Source organism: Alligator mississippiensis, chromosome 1 (genome assembly GCF_030867095.1).
Source record: "Alligator mississippiensis isolate rAllMis1 chromosome 1, rAllMis1, whole genome shotgun sequence".
Taxonomy (NCBI): domain Eukaryota; kingdom Metazoa; phylum Chordata; order Crocodylia; family Alligatoridae; genus Alligator; species Alligator mississippiensis.
The window spans coordinates 95,692,703-95,715,154 of NC_081824.1; the positions used below are offsets into that span (position 1 = coordinate 95,692,703).

Consider the following 22,452-nt stretch of genomic DNA (forward strand, 5'->3'; position numbering starts at 1 on the left):
AGCGACCAAAACGCTGGCTTGCATCCATAGATGCTTCTCAAGCAAATCCCAGGACATCATTCTCCCCTTGTACTCAGCCTTGGTGAGGCCACAGCTGGAGTACTGCGTCCAGTTTTGGGCTCCACAATTCAAAAAGGATGTGGAGAAGCTTGAGCGAGTCCAAAGAAGAGCCACGTGCATGATCAGAGGTCAGGAAAACAGACCTTATGATAACAGGCTGAGAGCTATGGGGCTCTTTAGCCTGGAAAAGCGCAGGCTCAGGGGTGATCTGATGATCACCTATAAATTTATTAGGGGTGACCACCAGTATCTGGGGGAACGTTTGTTCACCAGAGCACCCCAAGGGATGACAAGGTCAAACGGTTATAAACTACTGCAAGACCGTTTCAGGCTGGACATAAGGAAGAATTTCTTTACTGTCCGAGCCCCCGAGGTCTGGAACAGCCTGCCATCGGAGGTGGTTCAAGCACCTACATTGAACACCTTCAAGAGAAAATTGGATGCTTATCTTGCTGGGATCCTATGACCCCAGCTGACTTCCTGCCCTTCAGGTAGGGGGCTGGACTCTATGATCTTTCGAGGTCCCTTCCAGCCCTAATGTCTATGAAATCTATGAAATAAACTAATTTAACATAAATCAGTTAAGTTTGATACTACATCCATTTAGGTTTATCTTAAAAACTGGCTTCAGCCATTTTGAAAGTGGTTTATATGCACTGAACTTCTGCTAAATTACAGATCTGAACCAGTTTCCAATCACTCTTATCGGTTTACACATAATTTCTGTCCCTAATCCAGCAGAGAAGCAGCCGCACCCAGGCCATAGGCCAACAGTTGAACAGCCCCGTTTTGGCATGCAGATTCTCAGGAAGGATTTGCAAAACAGATTCAGGGGCATCACAAATCCCTTCTCTTTCTCTGCAGATAGAGAAGGAAGTTGTACAACTATTGGGATGGCTCCCTCAAAACTTTTTTCTGTTCCCATATAGATCACAGAATATCTCATTACTAAAGGGCACTTAATTCTTTCACTTAATGAAGCTACCTGGTTAAATTACTATTAGAAAATAAAACCAATCCAGACCTGCAGAAGAGAGGAATGCTGACTAGCAGTTTTAAAAGAAAGCATTAATGATGGCTGAAAGTAAATACACCTTTTGCATTTCAGCTACTTACTCTAAAAATAGAAAGGCTGGATGGGAGATGGGAGCTAGTAAGAGTTATTAACATTTCCTTGCCCTAGTAATTTCTTCCCTTAATAAGGAAAAGGGTGTAAAACTTCCAGGTCAGCCTGTAGCATCATACTTTTTTGCTTTTGTCATTAACGTACATGTTTAGTTCAAATCACCGTACTATATGGCTGCATATTTTGAAAGTCGGGCCTGGGGAATGCTTTTCAGCCTACATACCCATTCTGCTACATAAAGGAATTACAAACAATGACACAATTGTGCAAGACATAGATCTGTACACAGAGCCCTAAGTGTAATGGGATGCATTTTTTTTTTTTTATAAGAGGTCAATTATAATCACATTAGGCAGACAGTAAAATGATTCAAAGTGGCTTCATCATAATCTTACAAAAAAAAAACCACAAACAAGGAAATGTAAAAAACAAAAATAGAAAGGAATATTTTAAAAATGCCTGAAGAATAAAAAGATTCAGATATAAAACCACTGATAACAATCACTACCTTAAAACTGACAACTACAATAATAGATGTAGGTGGATATATAGTATTAAAAAGTAATCTTCACATAAGAAAAAACATATTAAAATTAAAGAATTCAGGCACTCACTGCTGTTGCACAAATCCAGCAAACTACCAGTTTCTAAAAAGTTAATAATTTATTCAGTTAAAACTATTACAGCAAAAGCTAAAGCAAGTGAAATAAAAATTGCATCTCAGACACATTTTAAAATTCAATATATAAAACTTGAGATGTTTACCAAATTGCACATGGTTCCGAGATCAAATTTGCAATGTTATTTTGAATGGTTTCCCCTAAGCTTTTTCTAGCAAAGGCGTATCAAAAGTCAGCAGTTGATCAATATAGGCATCCCTTAAAAATTAATAAGAGTGATGTTCCCTGGGAGGTTCCAACCCCAAAATAAAAATAAATCTTTGTCCCTAACTCTGATGTCTCAGAGAGAGCTTTAGGGCAGTCTTAGGGCAGGGGTGTCAAACTCATTTGGTTCTGTAGGTTAGATGAGGATCACTGGGTCAGTATGTGGGCCAGACCAGGACCAACCCCCTGTTAAGTGTATGCAGTACTGGATCCAGCCCATGTGCTATACAATACACACACTGGCTCCAGGGTTCACTGTACACAAGACATACAGGGCCAGTGCAGGGATTGCGCTGCCACAGACTGAACCTCGCAACGCAAACAGTACAGGGGGTCCATCCAAGGCATGATATGCACCCCAGACCCCCTGTGCCACATGCACCACTGCATCCACCCTGTGTGCTGTGGGCAGCACACATGTCACACTGGGCCTAGTACACAGACCTAGACTGGCTATGCGTAGTGCAGGCAGCACAGAAGGCTGGGCAAAGGGCACATGCTGCATGCAGCACCCCATTGAACCTGCACTGGCTCCAGCAGCCCCAAAGCAGCATACAGGGACTGTCCAGCAGGGTACCACATGCAATGTATACCTCAGCCCAAGCCCCTGTGCTGTATGCAGTCCAAGCAGCACTGAATCCAGCATGCAGGACTGGGGCCAGGCCAGTGCTGGGATCAGCCAGTGACATATGGGCTGAATCCTTGCTTTAAGGGAAGGCACATTCTCTGCTCTAAAAGTTTACATTGTAATGCCCCAACTCTGCCAGCTATTCTGCACTGACTTACTCCTGTGGGGCACCACCTATGTACAAAAGAACCTTAAAAATAGCTTAAAGGACTAGGATCTGGAAGTTAAATAGTTAAAAACTGATGAAGGTTCTGCATCAATGAAATGGTCAAAACAGCCACTGACTGTATTTTTGTGTATATAATGCAATGTATTAACCAGCATGGGTTTTGTTTTGGTGATATAAACAGACTACAGAAGGACTGTGGGCAGCTGGGCAGAGTCAGTTAGTGTGGGTAGTACTGGTGCACCATTTTTCTCTGAAATTATTTTTCACTTTCTGATTGTAAGACAAACAGCATTGCACAGCTTACTAAAAACATGAGAAGGAAATGTGTATTATGGCATGTTTCATTTCCCATTCCCAATATGAGCATGTTGATATTGTTTCTGCTTTTCTCCGTAGATACCATAATGTCTTCTCTTTACCATACTTTATTTTTATTTTCAAATCCTCTTAAACTTTTTGTGCAATTCTACATACCTTCTTAGCCAATCTCTCCTCAATGAAATTTAATAATTTATTTTCCCTAACACCATAATGCCAATTTTAGATATTATACTAGTAAATAACTCAGCTTTAAATCTGCTTAAATTAAGTTCCAGACAAAATCTTTACATGGTTAGTGATCAAAAAGTTATTAGCTATTGATTGAAAGAACTACCATGGGAACAATTAGGTCAGGAAAATGTATTCTCATAATTAAGATCTCCACAGATCAATGAATCCGGTGACCATTTTAATGGTCCCTTGTACATATGAAGATAGAGCTTGATCTAAATCATAGCTTGGCTTGAAAATATACATTACATTATAGTTTATTAACTGCACTCCAGCAAATGCAGTTTCTACTACAATACTTATTTCTTTTTCCTCCAAGCAATATGCTTCATTTTTAATTCCATCTCTTTTTTTAAAATCCATTCTGAAAAGTCTACATAAACTATTTAGATTGTTTTGTTCTGACTTGATCCCCCAAAATGGCAAAAATGGTATACCTTAATTTCAACACCTTACTTATTTATCTCTGGTGGGTTTTTTCTAGCAGGTGTGAGATGCAACTGGGGGGGGGGGGGTTTACATTCTTTTACAACACTGATTTGCGTTTTTTTGGAAACAGAATAAAAAACAAATACAGAATCAAGATAATTTATTTTTTTAATAAAAAAAATTCAATTTTTGCATGTCCTGGAGTACCGTGCCACTAAGACAGGGGTGGGCAAAATGTGGTCCATAGGCTGCATCCAGCCCACCAGGCACTTTCATCCGGCCCGTGGTGCCCCCCTCAAAAACTGTGCCTGGCCCAGCCCTTCTGCCCATGAGGGTGAAAGCAAGGTGCCTACACCCACCCCCAATATATCTTATTGTGCCTTGCTCCCACCCTCATGGGAGGAAGGGCTGGCCCCGCTAGCACGAGGCAGGGCAGGAGGGAAGCCCCAGGCACTGAAGCAGGTGGAGAAGAGAAGGCAGCCAGTTCTAGCTCCTGAGGCTTCCCTCCTGTGCCCCACGAGTGCAGGTAGTGCCAGGGAAACAAACGGCCCGGCGAGGGCTGCACTCCTCGCTGCAACATTCAGTGCTGGCCAGAGCCAGGCACCAGCACCACTACCTGCTGTAGCGCCATAGGAGAAGGGGGGGGGCAGCCTCACACCCCTCACAGACACCCCCAAAAGCATTGACTGTAGGAGAGAACAGTGTGTTCCAGAGGCAGACACCCACACCCCACAAATTCCACACAACCCCACAATATAACTGATGCCCCCCACACACAGCCACACCCCCTCACAAACTCCTGCCACACCCCCACCAAACACCCCCACACCGCACCATACACCCCCTACACAAACACCATATACACACACATCACACCTGCCACCACACTCGCCACACCCACCCCACACAACCCCCTGCGCGCACACCCCCTCCTACACATGTGTGAACCCCCCACCCCCGCACGCATACACACACACACACACACCCCACCACCCACGCATGCGCGCACACCCCCCCGCACATACACCGCCCGTGCACACCCCTGCACACCCAACCCCACCCCCGCACACACACACACCCATACCACCCCCGTGCGCACACATACACACACACACACACACACACAACACCCCATGCATGCGCACACATCCTCATACCCACACCACCCACATGCGTGCACGTGTACACACACACCACCCCTGCACATTTTGGTTTTAGCTTGGCAGCGCAGTCAGATAGTGGACGTGGGATCATCTGCCAGCTCAAAATGATACTAGATCACACTACCTGCTTGCTTCTGGGGTATGGGTGCATGTGTGGATGCTGCAATTTCCCCCTCCTCAGGAGCCCAAGGCACAGCAACAGCAGGAGCGGACTCAGCTGAGCCGCTTGCCTCTGCAATCTCTACCTCAGCCTCCTCTGAAGTGCCTTCTGGGAAAGGAGACCTGGCTCTAGGGGAAACTTGAGGGGTGTGGAGTACAAACTCAGTGGATTCCCCCTCCTTCCCCAGAATTTCCCTTGCTAGGGCACTCAGCTCCAGCTCCACCTCTTCCTCTGGCACTGGAAAGCTCAGCATGGGAAGTGAAAAGGGGTGAAGGACTGTCATGCTGGTACTTGTTGCCATGGTGGTGGTGGGAGGGGTTATGGCTGGTGCTCTTCGATGGGATGCAGACTCAGGCACAGGAAGTGGCACTGGCATTGCTCCCCTCTCTTTGTTGCTTCTGGAAGCTTTATCCCTGCTAGCTGTAGGAAACAGGCTATGTCTCAGTTTGGAGGAGGAGGAGAACTTACACCTCTCTCTGCACTCCCTCTTGTGCCCCTCCCTCAAGCCTTGCCAGCTGCCTTTCCACCAGGCTTCATAGTGTGTTTCATAGTGTCTTGTTTTTTTATACAAATATATAAATGTATCTGCGTTCCTATATACATTCTATAAGGTATGTAAGTATATGTCGCAAGGTATAAATGTATAGAAATAAAATATAAATGCATCTCCCTTCCTATATAAATTCTATAGTGTAATATCCAATATAATTATAAAATTGAAAAGAATAAATCAATGAATATAGTAATAAAATTAAAGGGTCTAGAAGAAAGGGAAAAGTATTGTGGAATCCCACTTGCTAGGCTAGCTAGCAAGTAGGAAATCATTCAAATCAATGCGAGTAATAGCCTTCGTTGTCTAATGCTCCTGAGCTGCTGGAAGACCAAGGCAGAAAGTAGGCCAGTTTAAACAATGTTGCCTTTTATGCTGTTTTTCCATCTTTCCCCCAGAGCACTGGAATTGAAGGGACCTCAGGGAAGGATCACAGTCACTGGCCAGCTACACAGTCAATATAAGAGCAGTCCTTCTTGCCTCTTCCCCCTCCCTCTCCTTACTTTGTTTCCCTGCAGGCAAGCCCAGCTTGAGCTTCAAAACTTGATATGTTTTGGAAGTTTCAAAACATTTTGATTGCCCTCATTTTGTTTCAAGACTGTTTCGAAGCCCTTCATTTCAATTTCACTGTTTCAAACTCAAAACGATTCAAAACAGTGTTGAAACAAAACAGCTGGTGAAATTTCACACAGCCTTAATTATCACCCCAATCAATTTTTTCAGTCTTTATGGTTCTTTTAGACACTTATACATGGTCAATTCTACTTGTCATCAAAAGCAGAGAAGACTGTGTTTAAAGCACCAGTTAATAGAGGTGGCAGAGACAAAAATTATAAATAATTTGGGCACAAGCAGCAATCTAGGAAGGAGAGGGACAAAAACAGGACTTAGGAAATTCTTATTCTACTATATTTTCCCCTTGAAACTTACCTCTCCCCATATGTTGTCATGATACAATACTATTTTTCTTGGTTAATTTCCTCATGTCCTTTAATAATCCTCATGTCCTTTAATGTCCTTTAATAATCTTCTTCTTCGTGTATATTTTTGTTTCAATTTTTTTTTTTTGCCTGATTAAGCCTCTCCCCTGCATTTAAACTTTTCTGATAGCTTATACTTCTGTCCCTTCTTCCACTCACCAAAAGGCTACACGTTGCTGAGTGAGGAGAATGCACTTTCTCATGCTGAGCTAAGTGCCAAGGGAATAGAGACGACTGAATTTGTCATCTGTTGTTTGAGCTTCTGCAGGAGCCAGCTACAGCAGAGCACTGGGGGAAGTGGGTGTTTTTTCAAAAGGCACCATACCTGCTCCTTTTTCAGGAAGCAGCATAACGTATTTGCTGTGTGTATGCATGTGCATGTATGGACCTGCAGCTTTCTCTACATGGATTACCTTCCATGCCTTGCAAGTCCTTAAACTAGTTTAGCAACTTGCAGGTTGAGAAATATTTTTCACAGTACAAAATGCTGTATAATTATATTAAATAGAATTTAAGTACCTTCCCTCTCTAAGCATTTGTCCAGAATATTGTTATTTTCAAAATACTTGGAGAAGAGTCAAAGAAACGAAATGTGATAAAAAAATAATTTGGTGACTAGTAAATTCTTTGTAAGTGGTAGACAAAATGTAAATCTTGCAATTAAGCAATATGACAGTACTCTATTGAACCCCTGACAGTTTACAATGTATTTTATCAGCCTCTACCTTCCTGCTTGTCAAGGCATAACATCCAGACAACGGGCAGGTAGAGCTATGCACTAGTTTTAGAAAATCACCTGCTAACATTGTTAGTTAACAGTTAGCTGCTGGCTTTGTATTTGAAACACAGACACTCTTGATTAACTGAGTTTTTATGTATCGTTTTCATAATAGCTGTTCTGAAATTACAACTATGAGTTGCCTGCAAAGATCAAAAAATGTTACCATTAATTTAAAAAAATCTTTTATTTCATGGCTGTACACACCAATAGAAGATCCTTATTAATAAAGGCAGGACAAGTACATCTAGACTTCTGTTGCATCGATGTGTATAAACCATATAGGACAGTAAAATTATAGCACTTATTGCACATAACAGTCAACTTGAAATTACAACTTTCAAGAGACAGCTTGAAACAACCTACTGTGTCAGAAGATGACAACAAGACTTAAAATAGCTTTCATATGACTATTCCATCATATAATAGGAGATTGAAGCAAAGGAGGAGGGATTAAGTTCCATGTAATCAATGACTTAAAAAGGCACTGGTTGATTTGGTAAGGCATCGGTACTTCCCACTATCTAATCAGCATCTTATCCGATGGGAGTTGGTGGTATCAGTCTCATGGAGAAGAACCAAGAATTAAATCAGCAAAGAGACCATTTACCCTTACCCCTACAAGAAGTCTCTTCAAGTTACCTGAGAGAGAGAAAAAAACATTATACAGGAGGTAGGTTGTGCACCAGGGGTGGGCAAAATGCAGCCCGGGGGCTGGATGCGGCCCGCCAGGCCATTCTATCCGGCCTGTGAGGCCCTTAAAAAATTTAGAAAATTAATATTTATCTGCCCTGGGCTGCCTGTTATGCAGCCCATGATGGCTTGCCAAAACTCAGTAGGCGGCCCTCTGCCCACAATAATTGCTTGCCCCTGTTGTACACTATCATTGCATACACTGCGCTACTGTTATGAATAGAATGAATAGTTTTTCATTGTCATTTTTTGAGATGTATTGTCTACTGATTCTCCTCCTTTTCAGTTACCCCAGGTGCAAAAACTAGGATTCTTTCTGATAGGTGGCATCTACCATAGCTGCAATTGTCTTCTGACTACCATAAGAGAGGGTTTAAAGCATAGGTGGTCAATCTGTAGCACAGGTGCCAAAAGGGGAATGCGCAGCCTGTGTGTGACACACGGCAGATTGGGGAAGGGACAAGCAGCACATCAGCAGATGGGGCAGAAAGCAGATCAGGAAAGGACCACAGGGCAGGGAGCATATCAAGTAAGAAAGAAAAGCAGCAGATCAAGTAATGGAAAGGGATAGGAGAAGAAGTCAGGAAAGGTACTGGGTTAATTTGTGGCACGCCTGCCAAAAGGGTTGGCCCCCAGTGTTCTAAGCTAGGGACAGACATTCAAAAAGCCTGAGCCTGAATTGTTTCAATCTTTGCAGGTTAGTCTAACCTGCCCAGATTGAATCAGTTTGCAACTATACAGACTGTCACAACCCAAGGGTGTGATTTTTGTTTGTGTGTGCTTCGGCACTGCTGAATTATTTCCCGCCATTTGTAGCTTTCTTTGCAGGGTGCATTTCTTAGCTGCAGAAGAGAGATGCACGTTGCAAGGAGTTCCCGCCATTTGTATTTAAATTTGTGCCCTACTATTGGCCAGTTCTAAATTATTCCTATGTGGCGGCTAGCAATTGGCTTGCTAGCCGTATAAGAGGCTTGAGTGGTTTCCGCCCAAGTTGGAGGAGTCCACGAACTTCAGGAGGAGACTTCACGTCTCGTGAAGATCTCTAAGCGCTGCGGAGCCTATTGGACCCAGCGTGCATATCAAGAAGGCTACAGGGGTCTGATCAGCCTCTTGCCTCTCCCCATCGCCGCCTGATCCCTCGACGTACCCTTCCCTGCGCGCAAAGTTCCACGGAGCCTAGCAAACTTCGTGTGAGTGAATCCAGAGCTCTGTCCGAGTCCTTAAACTGGGACTTAAGCAAAGTTTTCCTGGAAGTTTTCCAGCCTGTACCGCGACCATCTACGGTGTAAGTAAATAATCTTAAATCAACCATTAAGCGTCCGTGCCTAATTCTAGCGTGCCGCCTGCCTTCCCCGACCCGGCGTGTCCGGGCTGCTGGCCACAGCACACCGCGCAAAAAGAGGGCCTCGGACTGCTCCCAGCCCGCACACAGACATTCCCTTTGGACTGAAGAAATGCAGGCACATGCCTGCAGTGGCTCAGGCTAGAAGCCAGGGGGCACCAGAACAGCCCTCCCTTCTCTTCCACAATGCTGAGTTGAGGGTGGGGTGTGGCCAGGCCCCAGGAGGACACTCTGATTAGGGAGGGGTTTAAACCTCTACCCTGGCCTGCACAGTCCCAGGCTTTTCCCTGCTTGTTGCTCAAGGGGCAGGAGTGTTGCCAGCCCCGGGTTAGCACTGAGGCAAAGGAGGGGTGTGCAGCATATGCATCTGTTGATGATAATGAGCTTTTCAAATCTCCGTCTCCCTGCTTCTTCATACCGTCTGCAAACCTGACAGGCAAGGGAGCCAGCGGGGAGCTGATGATAACACAGCGTTTATCAGCCCATCAGCAAAACAAAAGTCTCTCTCATTAGTTCAAGCTCTTCTTGAACATCTTTTTCCAAGGAAGAAATGGAGGGACATTACCAGCTGACCTACTGATTAGCACCAAAAAGCCGTAAGTGGACACTGTTTTGTCTGCCTGTCCCAGTGAAATTGGAGACGCACACACGCTAGGGTTACCAACTCTGACTGAAGCTACTCCGGGAGATATTTTTTTCCTAACATGATGTGATGTCATTAATAGGGGTGCACAGATAGAGATTTGTTGAGCCACTACCAACAGCCGATTTTTAACAAGCTATATTGGCCGATACTGATCTGATTGCCAATATGCAGCTGGGCAGCTTGGAGAGCAGTGTCTGGCTTGTAAGTCTGTTGTGGGCGAAGGGGAGAGGGGTGGGGGGGGCAGATCGAGGCCCCCACAGTGAGGGAGGGAGTGGGGCTGGGGCAGGTGCTGCACAGTTGAGAGGGAGTACAGGATGCAGCCATAAGCGACTCGTCCAAGGGGTGCTGGGGGGGCAGCTCCAACTGCTACTCACACCCTGGTGGGGCATGTGCCCCAAAATCTATGTGTGGGGTGAGGGCAGGTTGACATTGCAGCCTGGGGCTGGGGTGGCACCGAGCTCTTCCTAGCAGGTGGGCTGGACTGGGCTGTGCTCGGGGCATGCGGTGCAGCACTGGGAGGGGGAACTATGTTCGGGGGGGGGGGCTAGAGCACTCCAAAATTCACCAAAACCCCTCTCCCAGCACCACCACCACCCACCCTGAGTGCAGCCTCGGCCCAACCCCCCCACTGGGAAAAGCCTTTGTGTGACACACGGCAGACTGAGGAAGGGACAAGCCCACAGCAGCAGTCCACCCTTACCTTGTGTGCAGATCTGGGGTACATGCCTCCCACGCACAGGGTGCATGCAGCAATTAGAGCTGCTACCCCCTCCCCACAGCCCCTGGATGAGCCATTTGCAGCTCTGTCCCGTGCATCTCCCTAGCTGTGCAGCTCCTGCCCCTGCCCCAGGCTCAGCCCCACTCCCTCCCTCACCACTAGGGTCTAGGCAGGGGCAGGTGCTGCATGATCTGCCCCCCCCACACCCCTTCCCCCACAACAGACTTACCAGACAGACCCAGCTGCTCTCCATGCTGCTGGGCTGTGCTCCTGGTTGCCTGAGTGCTGCGCTACAGCTGCGCGCATTCACGGGGCATTTATCCGCAACATTATCAGCCACATCAGCCAAAAATATCTGTTTGCTGATACTGACAATTTTTCTTATGCCAATCTAATATGGGACCAATGTAATGGTGTACCTTTAGTCATTAATTGTATTGTTCAATCCGTTCACAATATCAATCTCCCGGATTGCTTTCAACAGTCACCAAGAGACTGATGCTGATTCCGGTAGAGTCCTGGCCAATCTGGGAGGGTTGGCAACCCTAACACGCAGAGACACCTGTCAGTATTAGCTAGTATACCACATACCCAGGGTCTGTGGTGCTGGCGTCCAGGCTGTGGGAGACGGGAAGGAGGGAGGGGGGATCCCTGCTTGAGCAGCAAGGTGGGATGGGGTACGGGGAAGCCAGGCAGATCCTGCTGTGCCTGCAGTCTCTGACAGAACTCTGGCTAGGGAGCAGAGGGGTGGGGCCAGTCCTGTTCTCTGAAGCAGACAGCCTAGCCCAGGGCCGTAAGGCATCTGGAATGCTGGGCAACTTTGGTTTAACTTAAACCAGGAAGGGGTCTGGGACAACCATTTCATAAACCAGTTTGACCCAAATCAGTTAAGTCTGATATTACATTCAACCAGGTTTATCTTAAACCAGTTTCAGCCATTTTGAAGTTGGTTTACATGTGCACTGAACTTATGTTCTGTTACAAGTTTAAACCAGTTTTTCATCACTTAAACCAGTTTGCGTGTAATGCCTGTCCCTAGCCCTAGTGGTTAATCCAACTGCATGTATAGTAAACACCAAGCCAAAAAGAAAAATTAGAAAAGCTAAATAAATAGCAAGAGTGAGCTTGTGATAGAGCATTCTACATACACACCTTGAGAACCTTGTGTGTTACTTGCATTATATCTTGTGCTTGTCTTGCTATCTTTACACTTTGCTCCCAGGTGCAATTTATAGGGTTGGCTTTATGTTCTAAAATTCCTAAATGTTTCGGATCCTGGATACCTCAGAGACGTGGGCAGCTGAGAGCAGGTGAGGTTCTTCAACTAATCATTCCTTGGGGAGAGGTAAAGGAAATACAGGCAAGGTGTTTTCAGCAAGGTTACCTTACCTACCAGAGCTCACTTTTGTCATGTCCCAAGTCCATCTGAACATTCAAAAGTACCCTGCCTTCACCTCTTCTCTCCTGCTTTATTTTACGTCATTTGTTTTACACATTAATTCTAATAGCTCAACAGATTTTTCATTTTGAAGATTGATTCAAGTTATTGAGACCTTCATATCTCTTTCAACAACTATTAAAAACAAGTTTTTTATTCTTGCACTGGCACACTTATGTTAGCATTAACTAAAACAGTCTATGTAAGAAAATACCAATAGCTTTTATCTAACATGAAAAAATGATTCTGTTTGTAAAATTACATATTTATATGCCAATGGCACGCAGTAATAGTACTCCAAGCTTTTCCCTACACTGAATTAAAAACATAGTTCAGCTACCCTAATACATCTTAGAACCAGTGACTTTCTAAAAGTTGTAAGTGCTTTCATGTTTTCATGCAAAAAATATAATTTAAAACAAAATAATCCCTTACAGTCACTTTATTTTTTCATCCATTAGGAAATGTTACATTCTCCTTTCATCCTTCCTTTACTGTAAACTTCTGCCATAAATTTTCCCCGTTTTCAACCTTGTTCGTGTCAGATGTAGGTGCTTTACAGACAAATAAAAGCCTGGTCCATGTGCCAAATTACTTACAATATAAAACACACGCTCAATATGTCAAGCGAAGACAAAATAAATGAAAGAAGAAAAAAAAAATATATAAATAAAGATTACATGGTACTTATACTGGTTCCATTTAAAGGCGTGCTGGTGTATACATCTATGTTTAATATAAATGCACATAAATATGTAAAGTTTAAGTTATGTTCCTTGAGTCTGGCAGAGGTAGAAGCATTACAAGGAAGATGATGATACAGTACAAAGAAACAGCAGAAAAGGACAGAGCAGAAAGGGCAAGAAAGGATGCAAGACATATATGCAGAGATTCAGGGTGAAGAGAAGTAGAATTGGAAGGATATGAAGAAATATCACAAACTTGTTAAAGACAGTGAAGCAGTAAATCCAAGAAAAGAAAAAGTTCACAGCTGGTTGCTTCAAATGATGTTAAGAGATTTTTGAGGCTTTGACAGAGTGGCAATAAGAGTCTTTTACAGTTGTTTCTGACAGTCCTGCCCTATTTATACACCTTGAGGACAAAAACACTAGCTAAAGCATATGTCCTACTCTTTACGATGGCCCCAACTTTACTTCTGCAAACTTCAATTTTAAAACTGCTCTAAAGCAGGGGTTATCAGGACAGGACAGCAGGGGGTACTTCGGAAAGCCCTAGGGGGTACACGTGGGTGGTCAGCATGGAGCCCCACCACCCCATGCCATCGCCTCCCAGGAGCAGAGCTGGGGAGGGGGGGGCGGTGGAGGGCAGTGGTAACCCTCTGTGGGCTGCACAGGCCAGCCAGATGCAGGGGGGGGAGGACGGGGAGGAGAAGCTCACACGTGGAACCCACCACCCCATGCTGCCACCGCTCAGCATCCGGTCAGGCACCATCACCCCCGCATCCAGCCAAAGGTACATTTATTAAAAAAAGTTGAAAACCCCTGCTCTAAAGCAGGGGGAGGGGGGCATTACTGTTTTAAAAATGCTTAGTTCTTTACCTTTGAATGGCATATGACTTTTTAAAAAACATTCTCTTTTTAACAAGATAATATCAGGCTAGGGGTGTGTAACAGGATTGGGCCCCAGGGGCAGTCATGATGCCCCCTTGTGGCTACACGGTTCCTGCCTTCACCCTGGCTCCCGGCTTTCCTTCCTTTTCCCTTGCCTGTCAAGACTTGATATATTTGGTAGAATGGTAAAAAAGGAGGCTGTCCTAGGGTCCCAAAGTGAGCCCTTGTCTGCTCTCAGTTTGTGGGTTCCTCCTGAACCCTGCTGTCCTGTCCTCCAGCACCAAGTATGGCCCTCCTGGCCTGGCCATGCTTCCAGTGCACTAACTGCCTTAAGTTAGGGGTGAACAAAATGTGGCCTGGGGGGCAGATGCAACCTGCCAGGCCATTCTACTCAGCTCGCGGGGCCCCTAAAAAACGTAGAAAATTGCCGAAACTCAGTAAGCAGCCTTCTGCCCAAAATAATTGCCTGCCCCTGCCTTAAGTGCTAATTTTGTGGCTTCAAACTACAGCAACACCCATGTCACACAGGTAGTACCAATTAATTACTTCAGCGGGCACTTAGCCCCCATCTAATATCTGGCCTCCTTAGGCCTTAATGTTTTGGTCTCTGCCCCTCTAAGGCTACAGGCTTGCTGGTCCTCTCTCTGCCCCTCTTGGGCTGTGGGCTCATTAGCCATCTATAGTTCCCACCCCTGTTGGACTGTGGGCCCCTGCCCCAGTCTACACCCTTCTCTGGCCATGGGCCTACTAGCCACGTTTCTCTTTTTCTCTCGCATGCTGCAATCAAGCCCTTGCCCTCTGGCAGGGCTCAGGACAGCCACATGCCCCTTAGGCATCACTGGGACCTCTAAACCTCCCCTTTACTCCTGTTCTGGTTCACCGGTTTAACTGCACCAAAACCCTAAGCACCCTGGCTGTAACTCAAGCTGTAGGCCCTCAGCTGCATAACAAAATCATGTTTCACCCTGAGTCCCAGCTCCCTGACCGCCTTCAGTGCCTTACTTTTCAGTTCCCAATTGCATCAGGGTCTCAGTCTGTGCTGCAGCTGCAGCTACAGCCCTCTCTCAGCAGAGCTCCTCTCTCTGTGGCTTCCAGAGCCAGATGCCTGGCTTGGCTCAGGTTCAGGCTTAGGTTTATATGCTGCTCAAGCCCCGCCCATTCCATCAGGTGACTTGCTAGCCCTGGCATAGCTGGTTCTCTCTCATTCTAATGGGTAGCTTGTTGCTGGTACCCAGCTACCATAACCAAGCCTCCGTTGCTTTGGCAGGGCTCCATCCTATCGTACTATTGCCGTGCAACTAGCATGGCAATAGTCTCTTTCAGCTTCTGGCCTCTGGCAGGCTATTCATTTGCACCTAGCTGTTGTTAAGCTACCAGAGTGCTGTCTGTTACTGCTTTTTTCCCCTCTTGAAGTACCAGGAGCCCCCAGCTCCCTGTTGCAGGGTGGAATATATTAATAATTAAAAAAAATTAAATTCACAAAAATTGCTAAGCAGTCAGCTTTGTAGAACTGAAGAATATTGTAACTGCCAAGTTTAAAATTTATTTTACGTGTTATGAATTGAGATGTTTTGAAAGTGAAAAATGTGAAAATTTACAAGACTACTAATCTTCCAAAGACTGAGGCTACTTCTTTTTTTTTTCCACTCCACTTATTTTATGGCAGGTTCCTTTAGCCTCTGCATAAGTACAAGCGGAGGATTCAAGACAAAAGCTGAAAATTGTTATTGGTGTGATAAATTACAAACAACATTTACAAACTTTGCTATTCGAGATACTTGAATCCTGATGAATACATGTACATCTGTTATTCTGAAGCTACAATAGCCTCAGAACCAGCAAGATGGAATAAGAACTCCCCTTTCAAAATAACTATTTTGGATAGGGTTGTACCGATAAAGACCTTTTGGGCCGATACTGATGACCGATTATAACTGAGCCATATCGGCCAATTCTGATCCGACTGCCAACATGCAGCCAGCAGCTTAGAGAGCAGTGTCTGGCTGGTAAGTTTGTTGGGGGAAAGGGCAGGGGGAAGGAATGGGTATGGGGGGCCCCCCAAATCTCTGCACAGGGCGAGGGTGGGCTGCTGCTGCGGGCAGAACTGGGCTCATCCCGGCAGAGGGGTTGGGCCAGGGCTGCACTCAGGGTGGTTGCAGGCTGACTACGTAGCACCACCCACCTCAGCGCTGCCACTACCCGCCCCGAGCACAATCCCAGCCCAACCCCCTGTCGGGAAGAGCCCAGTGCCACCCCCAGCCCACCCTCACCCTGCACACAGATCTGGGGGGCATACGCCACCTATGGCTCCACCAGGGGTGTGCACAGTGGCAGGAACCCCCCCCCCCCCCAAGATGAGTCTCTTGCAGCTCTGCCCTGCTGAACCCTGGCTGGGCAGTGCCTACCCCTGCCCTGGCCCCACTCCTTCTCTCAATGCAGGGGCCTTGATCTGCCACCCCAGCCCTTTCCCCCCCAACAGACTTACCAGCCAGATGCTGTTCTCTATGCTGCCAGGTTGGGCACATGCATGATGTGGCTATGTGCATGCATGCGGCATTTATCAGCAACATTATCAGCCACATCAGCCAAAAGAAGGCAATTGCCAATAATGTCAATTTTCCTTTTATCGGTGCTGATACAATATGGACCAATGTATTGGTGCACCTCTAATTTTGGAGAACAAATGCACAGGTTCACTTTAGTTTACATACGATTTGAACTGAAAATTAGTTTAAACTAATGAGTCAATAGAGATTTCACTAGGAGACCATTAGTTTGACACGCTGGATTAAAGAACAGTTTTTCATAGATTTCATAGACATTTGAGCTGGAAGGAACCCCAGAGGATCATCAAGTCCAGCCCCCTGCCCCAGGGGCAGGAAGTCAGCAGGGATCATAGGATCCCAGCAAGATAAGCATCCAAATATGTCTTGAAGGCATTCAAAGTGGGTGCTTGAACTGCCTCCAGCAACCTCAGGGGCTCGGACAGTGAAGAAGTACTTTCTTATGTCTAGCTTGAATCAGTGACGGAGGAGTTTGTGACTGTTCAATCTTGTCATCCCTTGGGCTGCTCTGGTGAACAGACATTCCCCCAGATCCTGGTGAGCACCCCTGATAAACTTATAGGTGGCCACCAGATCACCCCTGAGCCTGCGCTTTTCCAGGCTGAAGAGTCCCATGGCACTCAGCCTCTCATCATGAGGTTTGTTTTCCTGACTTCTGATCATCCTCTGCACCCTCTCAAGCTTCTCCACATCCTTTTTGAATTGTGGAGCCCAAAACCGTATGCAGTACTCCAGCTACGGCCTCACCAAGGCCGAGTACAATGGAAGAACGACGTCTTGGGATTTGCTTGAGAAGCATCTATGGATGCAAGCCAGTGTTTTGCTTGCTTTACTAGCCGCAGCATCACATTGAAGGCTCATGTTCATCTTGTGGTCAATTGTGACCCCCAAGTCCCTTTCATCTGTGGTGCTAGCCAGCGTAGCACTGCCGAGCCTATAAGCATGCTGCAGGTTTTTCCTCCCAAGGTGGAGAACCTTGCATTTTTTGGTGTTGAACACCATCAGGTTCTCATCCACCCATCTTATGAGCCTGTCAAGATCTGCTTGGATCACCCTCCTTTCCTCAGGTGTGGATGCTTTACCTCAGAGTTTGGTGTCATCGGCAAACTTGGCCAGTCCGCTTCTGACACCAATGTCCACATCATTGATGAAGATGTTAAATAGTACAGGCCCTAAGACAGAGCCTTGAGGGATCCCACTGGTGACCACGCACCAAGACGATTGGCTCCTGTCAACCACCACCCTCTGTGTCCTACCACAGAGCCAATTCCCCAGCCAATGGATTGTGGTGAGGTCGAGGTATGTATTATCTATGTAAAACTTTAAGTCGAAGCAATCTTTAGTAAAAGAGCAGTAAATGTGAATACCGATGAAAAACTATTCATTTATGAAGATAGCTAGATAAAATAATTTACATGTAGCAGAATATTGACAGTATAGCTACATAAATGATTAAGCAATTGAAAACAAATCTACCAAAACATATGAGATTACCTGCTTGCATAATCACTATTTTCATAGATTTCTTATACTAGAGTATACAATGAACAGCAACACCAAGAGACTTCTTCATGACATTATAAGAGCTAACACAATGCTCATTGTATACTATTAATTTAGTGTGTGCCAAACAAATGTAGAACTTAAGTTAATCAAAATACCATCCATATGGCTGTCCAACAAATGCTTTGCTATTATATAGAGCAGCTTCAGTCACTGCCATTTGCTTTGAAAAACACAATGGTGAAGTTGCACAGAAGAAAGACACAAGAAGTATTTACCTTTGATAATTTCAAGTAAACTCTAGCGTATACACTAGAAAAATCAGTTACTTGAATCCACAAAATGTTTGGGCAGAAACAAAGCCATGTCACAAACAATTCCTCCTCAAAGCATGCATTCGGAACCAAGTGTTCTTAGGTATTAATGAGCTGCCAGGAAAACACTTTTTAATCTGAAAGCAAAAGTACCCAAGAAAAAGCCACAGCCCTAAATATTTGCTACAAGCCACAGCTCTGCAATTCTTCATGATACTATCCAGCTGTCTCCTTGATGACTTATCTTATAACCATATACTTTTACACTTACACTTCTCATTCAAGAATACCAATTCTCACTTAGTGCAATAAAATGCACTATGCCAGTGATTCTCAATCAGGGCAGCAAGGCACCCTGAGGTGTCCCCTGTGGGGGCATATGTGAGGCGATAAGAAGATAAACTCAGGATTATCCCCGTCTGCTCATTCCCCTGCCCTCAGTGCCTGGCCCTTCTTAAGGATGTAAGTGCTATAATAAATTAGATTATGAAATGGGGTGCTGCTCAATTCATTAAAAAGTTATGGAAGGGCACCTTGAGTCTAAAAAGGTTGCGAGCCACTGCACTACACTTGAAGGAGGTAAACAGGATTCAAATCTGTACATGGGGAAATAGAGGAATAGCGATTAACGGCTCAATCTTGATGAACATTTTCAATTCAACTTCAATGCAAATTGTAAGAGCTGAACCCCTGACAAGTTTAGGTTCCAAAAGATCAGTAGGTGCCAGAAGCAAAACCACAACTCTCCAATCCAAGTTCTATATACTAACCCTAAGGCACAACCCCAAACCCATTTTTAGAACATCTCAAGTCATCTTCTTTGATGAACTATTTCTCATTCAAAATAGCAGATACTGTTCCAAGCACAATAGGTAACAGAAAGGCACAATGCATTCTTCTACCTATTTGGAACAAGCAAACTAATTCCTACATGAGTATTCCCCTGATAATTCAAGATAAACAACAAAGGCTTGGGAGAGGCAGAAGACCTTTCAAATTGAAAGAGCTAATCTTAACATCTTTTGCTTCTAATATCCTGCAACAATTTACAAAAAAGACTGTTTCTGTTGTTCCATTGTTTTCAGGCAGACTTCATCCCTTTAGCCAGGTTAACGGAAGCTTTCTGAGACCAAAAGAAAAAAGCTCACAATGTTATTTTCAGACAACTTCAAAGATGATGACATATCCAACTAGACAGCAAGAAACTGTTTCTGTGCTTGGGATTCTGTTAATGGAATCTGATCCTACCAGGAGCCCTCTGAATTCAAACACCCAGTTTTTCAATCTTCAATACTATTATGAGAACATCCGAACATCCTTTGAGCAAAACAAAATGTTCAGATCAGCACTATTTCATGGCCTAGAACCATGCAACTGGCCAAAACAGGGAGCTGGGATCAAAAACTGACTGATCAAAATAATGTTGTGCTTAGAGTAACAGAGGTCAGAACACCTAGGTTCATAAACTGACCCTCAAACACTGCATTATCTTTTAATAACCCACATAACCTCTCTATGCCGTAGCTTTCTAATTTGTAAAATGGGGATAATATTTACTTTATGTGTTTTACTAGGTTTATTTCATTAACATCCGAAGTGTGTAGATAGTTTTAGACACAAGGTGCTACAGAAACTCAGAATTCTGTAAAAAACTACCTAGTCTGCAAGAATATTATGGGGTGGCGCATTAAGGCAAGTAAATTCAACCAAATATTCAGGTGTAGTTGTGTTTATTCTAACTGCTTTTTAGGCTTGGTGTCAGAAGTATTCACATTTCTAAATCTCTTATTTCTAAAATTAAATAGTAGCTTTTTACTCTAAGTTGGATAAGAAAATGTTCTGTTCAAGCAATTCAATTTCTGTTTGTAGAAATTACACACGTTAAAATCCATCCTCTCAAAGTGGTGCTACCCACACATGACAGGATTACTCATTTAATCCACAAAAGGTACTTTAAAGAGATGGAAGAAATAAATTACTTTAAAGCAGGAAAGGTTTTTAAGCAACAAGTTCAAGGAGCCAGGGGAGGAGATGAGTAAATACAAAAACTGCAACTGAAGTCACAGACTGAGATGCAGAGAAAGCTTTCTACAGACAAAGGAAGTGGATAATTCAGAGATGCTCTCTACAACATATGATGTGTCACAAAGGGAACAAGACATCATTAGCCTTTGTTAAATGTTTCAGCAAATGCCTGATTACGCTCAGAAGTGTTTTTTTCTCTCAAAACTTAATTCCCCTTTCCTCCTTCCATTATAAAAGACACTATTTCTCATTAAATAGGTATATACGTGCAAAGTTTCAAATTTCATTCTCCAGCTGGTTTAGCCATACTCAGAATCGAGGTGTTAAAAGTCACCTGAAAAAATGCAGCATAAACTCTCTTTGTGTCCAAACACAAAAATTATATGAATAACATTTCCCAACCTTCATTTTAAAGTTACACTTGAACTCAGAGCAAGCATGAAAAATTTCATACTGAAAGGATTCCCCACCTCAAGAAGTTCCAATTTTATCTAAAAAGAAGTTCATAGTGGCATCAGTTTTGCTAAACATCTTCCTATCAATGGCAGCCCTAATATATTTTATTTTTATAATTACCTAAAACTCACAACACTGAATATAAGAAATATCTTTATAAAACAGACTTTTAAATCCCTGTTCCTTCCCCACCCCCACCCCTTCCCCTCCAAAAAAAATAAAAATAAAAAAAAAAATCAAAAATCCATTTCAATCCGTTATAGCTTTTACTAGATACTGCTGGCAAGTATTAGAAATAATGAAGGAAATGTAGAAAGAATTACACGTTTTGGGCTTTTGTTTATACGTGCTGTTGTAATTTGTATAAATTTGCATCTACAATATACTCTATACAAGATTAAAATCAATTGATAAAATAAATTAAATATGACTTTCAGTGGCATGAAAGGAAATTCAACTGCCTATATCTTCAAAATAAAAATTGAATAAACCAGGCTTTTTTATGCATTCAAACCTATATGGTATAATAACTTGTAAATTAAATCAGCGCCCAGGGAATTCCCTAAACAACCATGCTAGGGATTTGTTAGTTTCTCTCATCTGTGTACCTAATTAAAGTGTTCATCTGTTGAGATTACAAGAGGTAGGGATTTATAATAGTCTCATGCTTCCATTTTTTGCAGGGCACTCTTAGCTTTATTCAGAAGGATTTTGGTTAAAGAGAAGAGGGGTGAGGGAAGAACCAGCACAAAACAGAAATTGTGTTACTTAACTAAAAAAGTACAAACAACTGAACTCTCTTCACTGCAGCAATGCTCAATTTGTCAGATTTCAATTTCCATCACTTGCTTTGACTACTAAGCAATAAATCAAATATGCTTTGATATAGTTTATATTTGATTGTATTATTCCTTTTATTGTTCTTGCAACTGAAAAATACAGTTGTGGAAAGGACACTCAGAGCCATAGTGCTTGACAGGGAGGTGCTATTGGGCACCTGTAGGTATATCAATTGTATGTAAACAAATATACTTTTGTTTATCCTGTAGTAGGAACCAAGAAGCATTACAGACCCAAATTGTAGCTGTCTGTTTTCAGTGTTAAAGTCTTTAGATCAGCAAAACCTGTGCAGGGAGGCCAGTCCCATCTAAATGAGCTGGCTCATGGCAGAATAAAGATGAACTAGAGTGATGCAGACAGACACTATAATATGCACAGAAAAAACTCACTCCCCCTGGGAGTCTGTCTGAAATCTCTGGTTGGAATGCTGGAAATCAACAATTCCCTCCTGAAGCTCCATGTAAAGATGTGCAAGCTACAATTTCAGCCTAGGAGTACAGGTGCAAGACAACATCTTTCAACACCAATTAAGTAAGCATACATTTTAAGATCTGTTTCTCTCATGAGCATCTGTTTGCATTGTTGATCACAGAATGAATCATCAACTTTCTGTGTACTCCATATCAATCTCTAAATATTAACAGTGCACAACAGTTTTGTAAGGAATATTTAATATATTTTTAATCCACATTTGTTACAGCAGGACAGATACCTTTAACTGTAACCTGCACCATATCAGAGTGGGCAAGACTGCTCAGAAACCTCTCATATTTGTAAATCGTTTTTCTTCTTTTAAAATTCTAATTAGCAAAAGTAATAATAGATTCAGACAAAACTGTAAGCTCTCTTTTCTCCTAAAGTTA

At 43.8% G+C, this 22,452-nt stretch overlaps 1 protein-coding gene across 3 annotated transcripts in view; it reads right to left on the minus strand.

Annotated features, from left to right (window-relative positions):
* WASF1 (WASP family member 1) overlaps positions 1-22,452 on the minus strand; it is a 165,537-nt gene that overhangs the window by 107,349 nt on the left and 35,736 nt on the right. Inside the window, exon 1 of one of the 3 annotated variants that reach the window (XM_059732836.1) lies at positions 6,652-6,867. The exons of 1 other annotated variant lie outside the window; for it this stretch is intronic. In XM_059732836.1, the coding sequence (XP_059588819.1) occupies positions 6,652-6,671 (20 nt within the window). In that variant the 5' untranslated portion in view covers positions 6,672-6,867. Of the gene's footprint in view, positions 1-6,651; positions 6,868-22,452 lie in introns of those variants that run through there. One more of the 3 variants, XM_059732826.1, reaches the window with a different exon arrangement.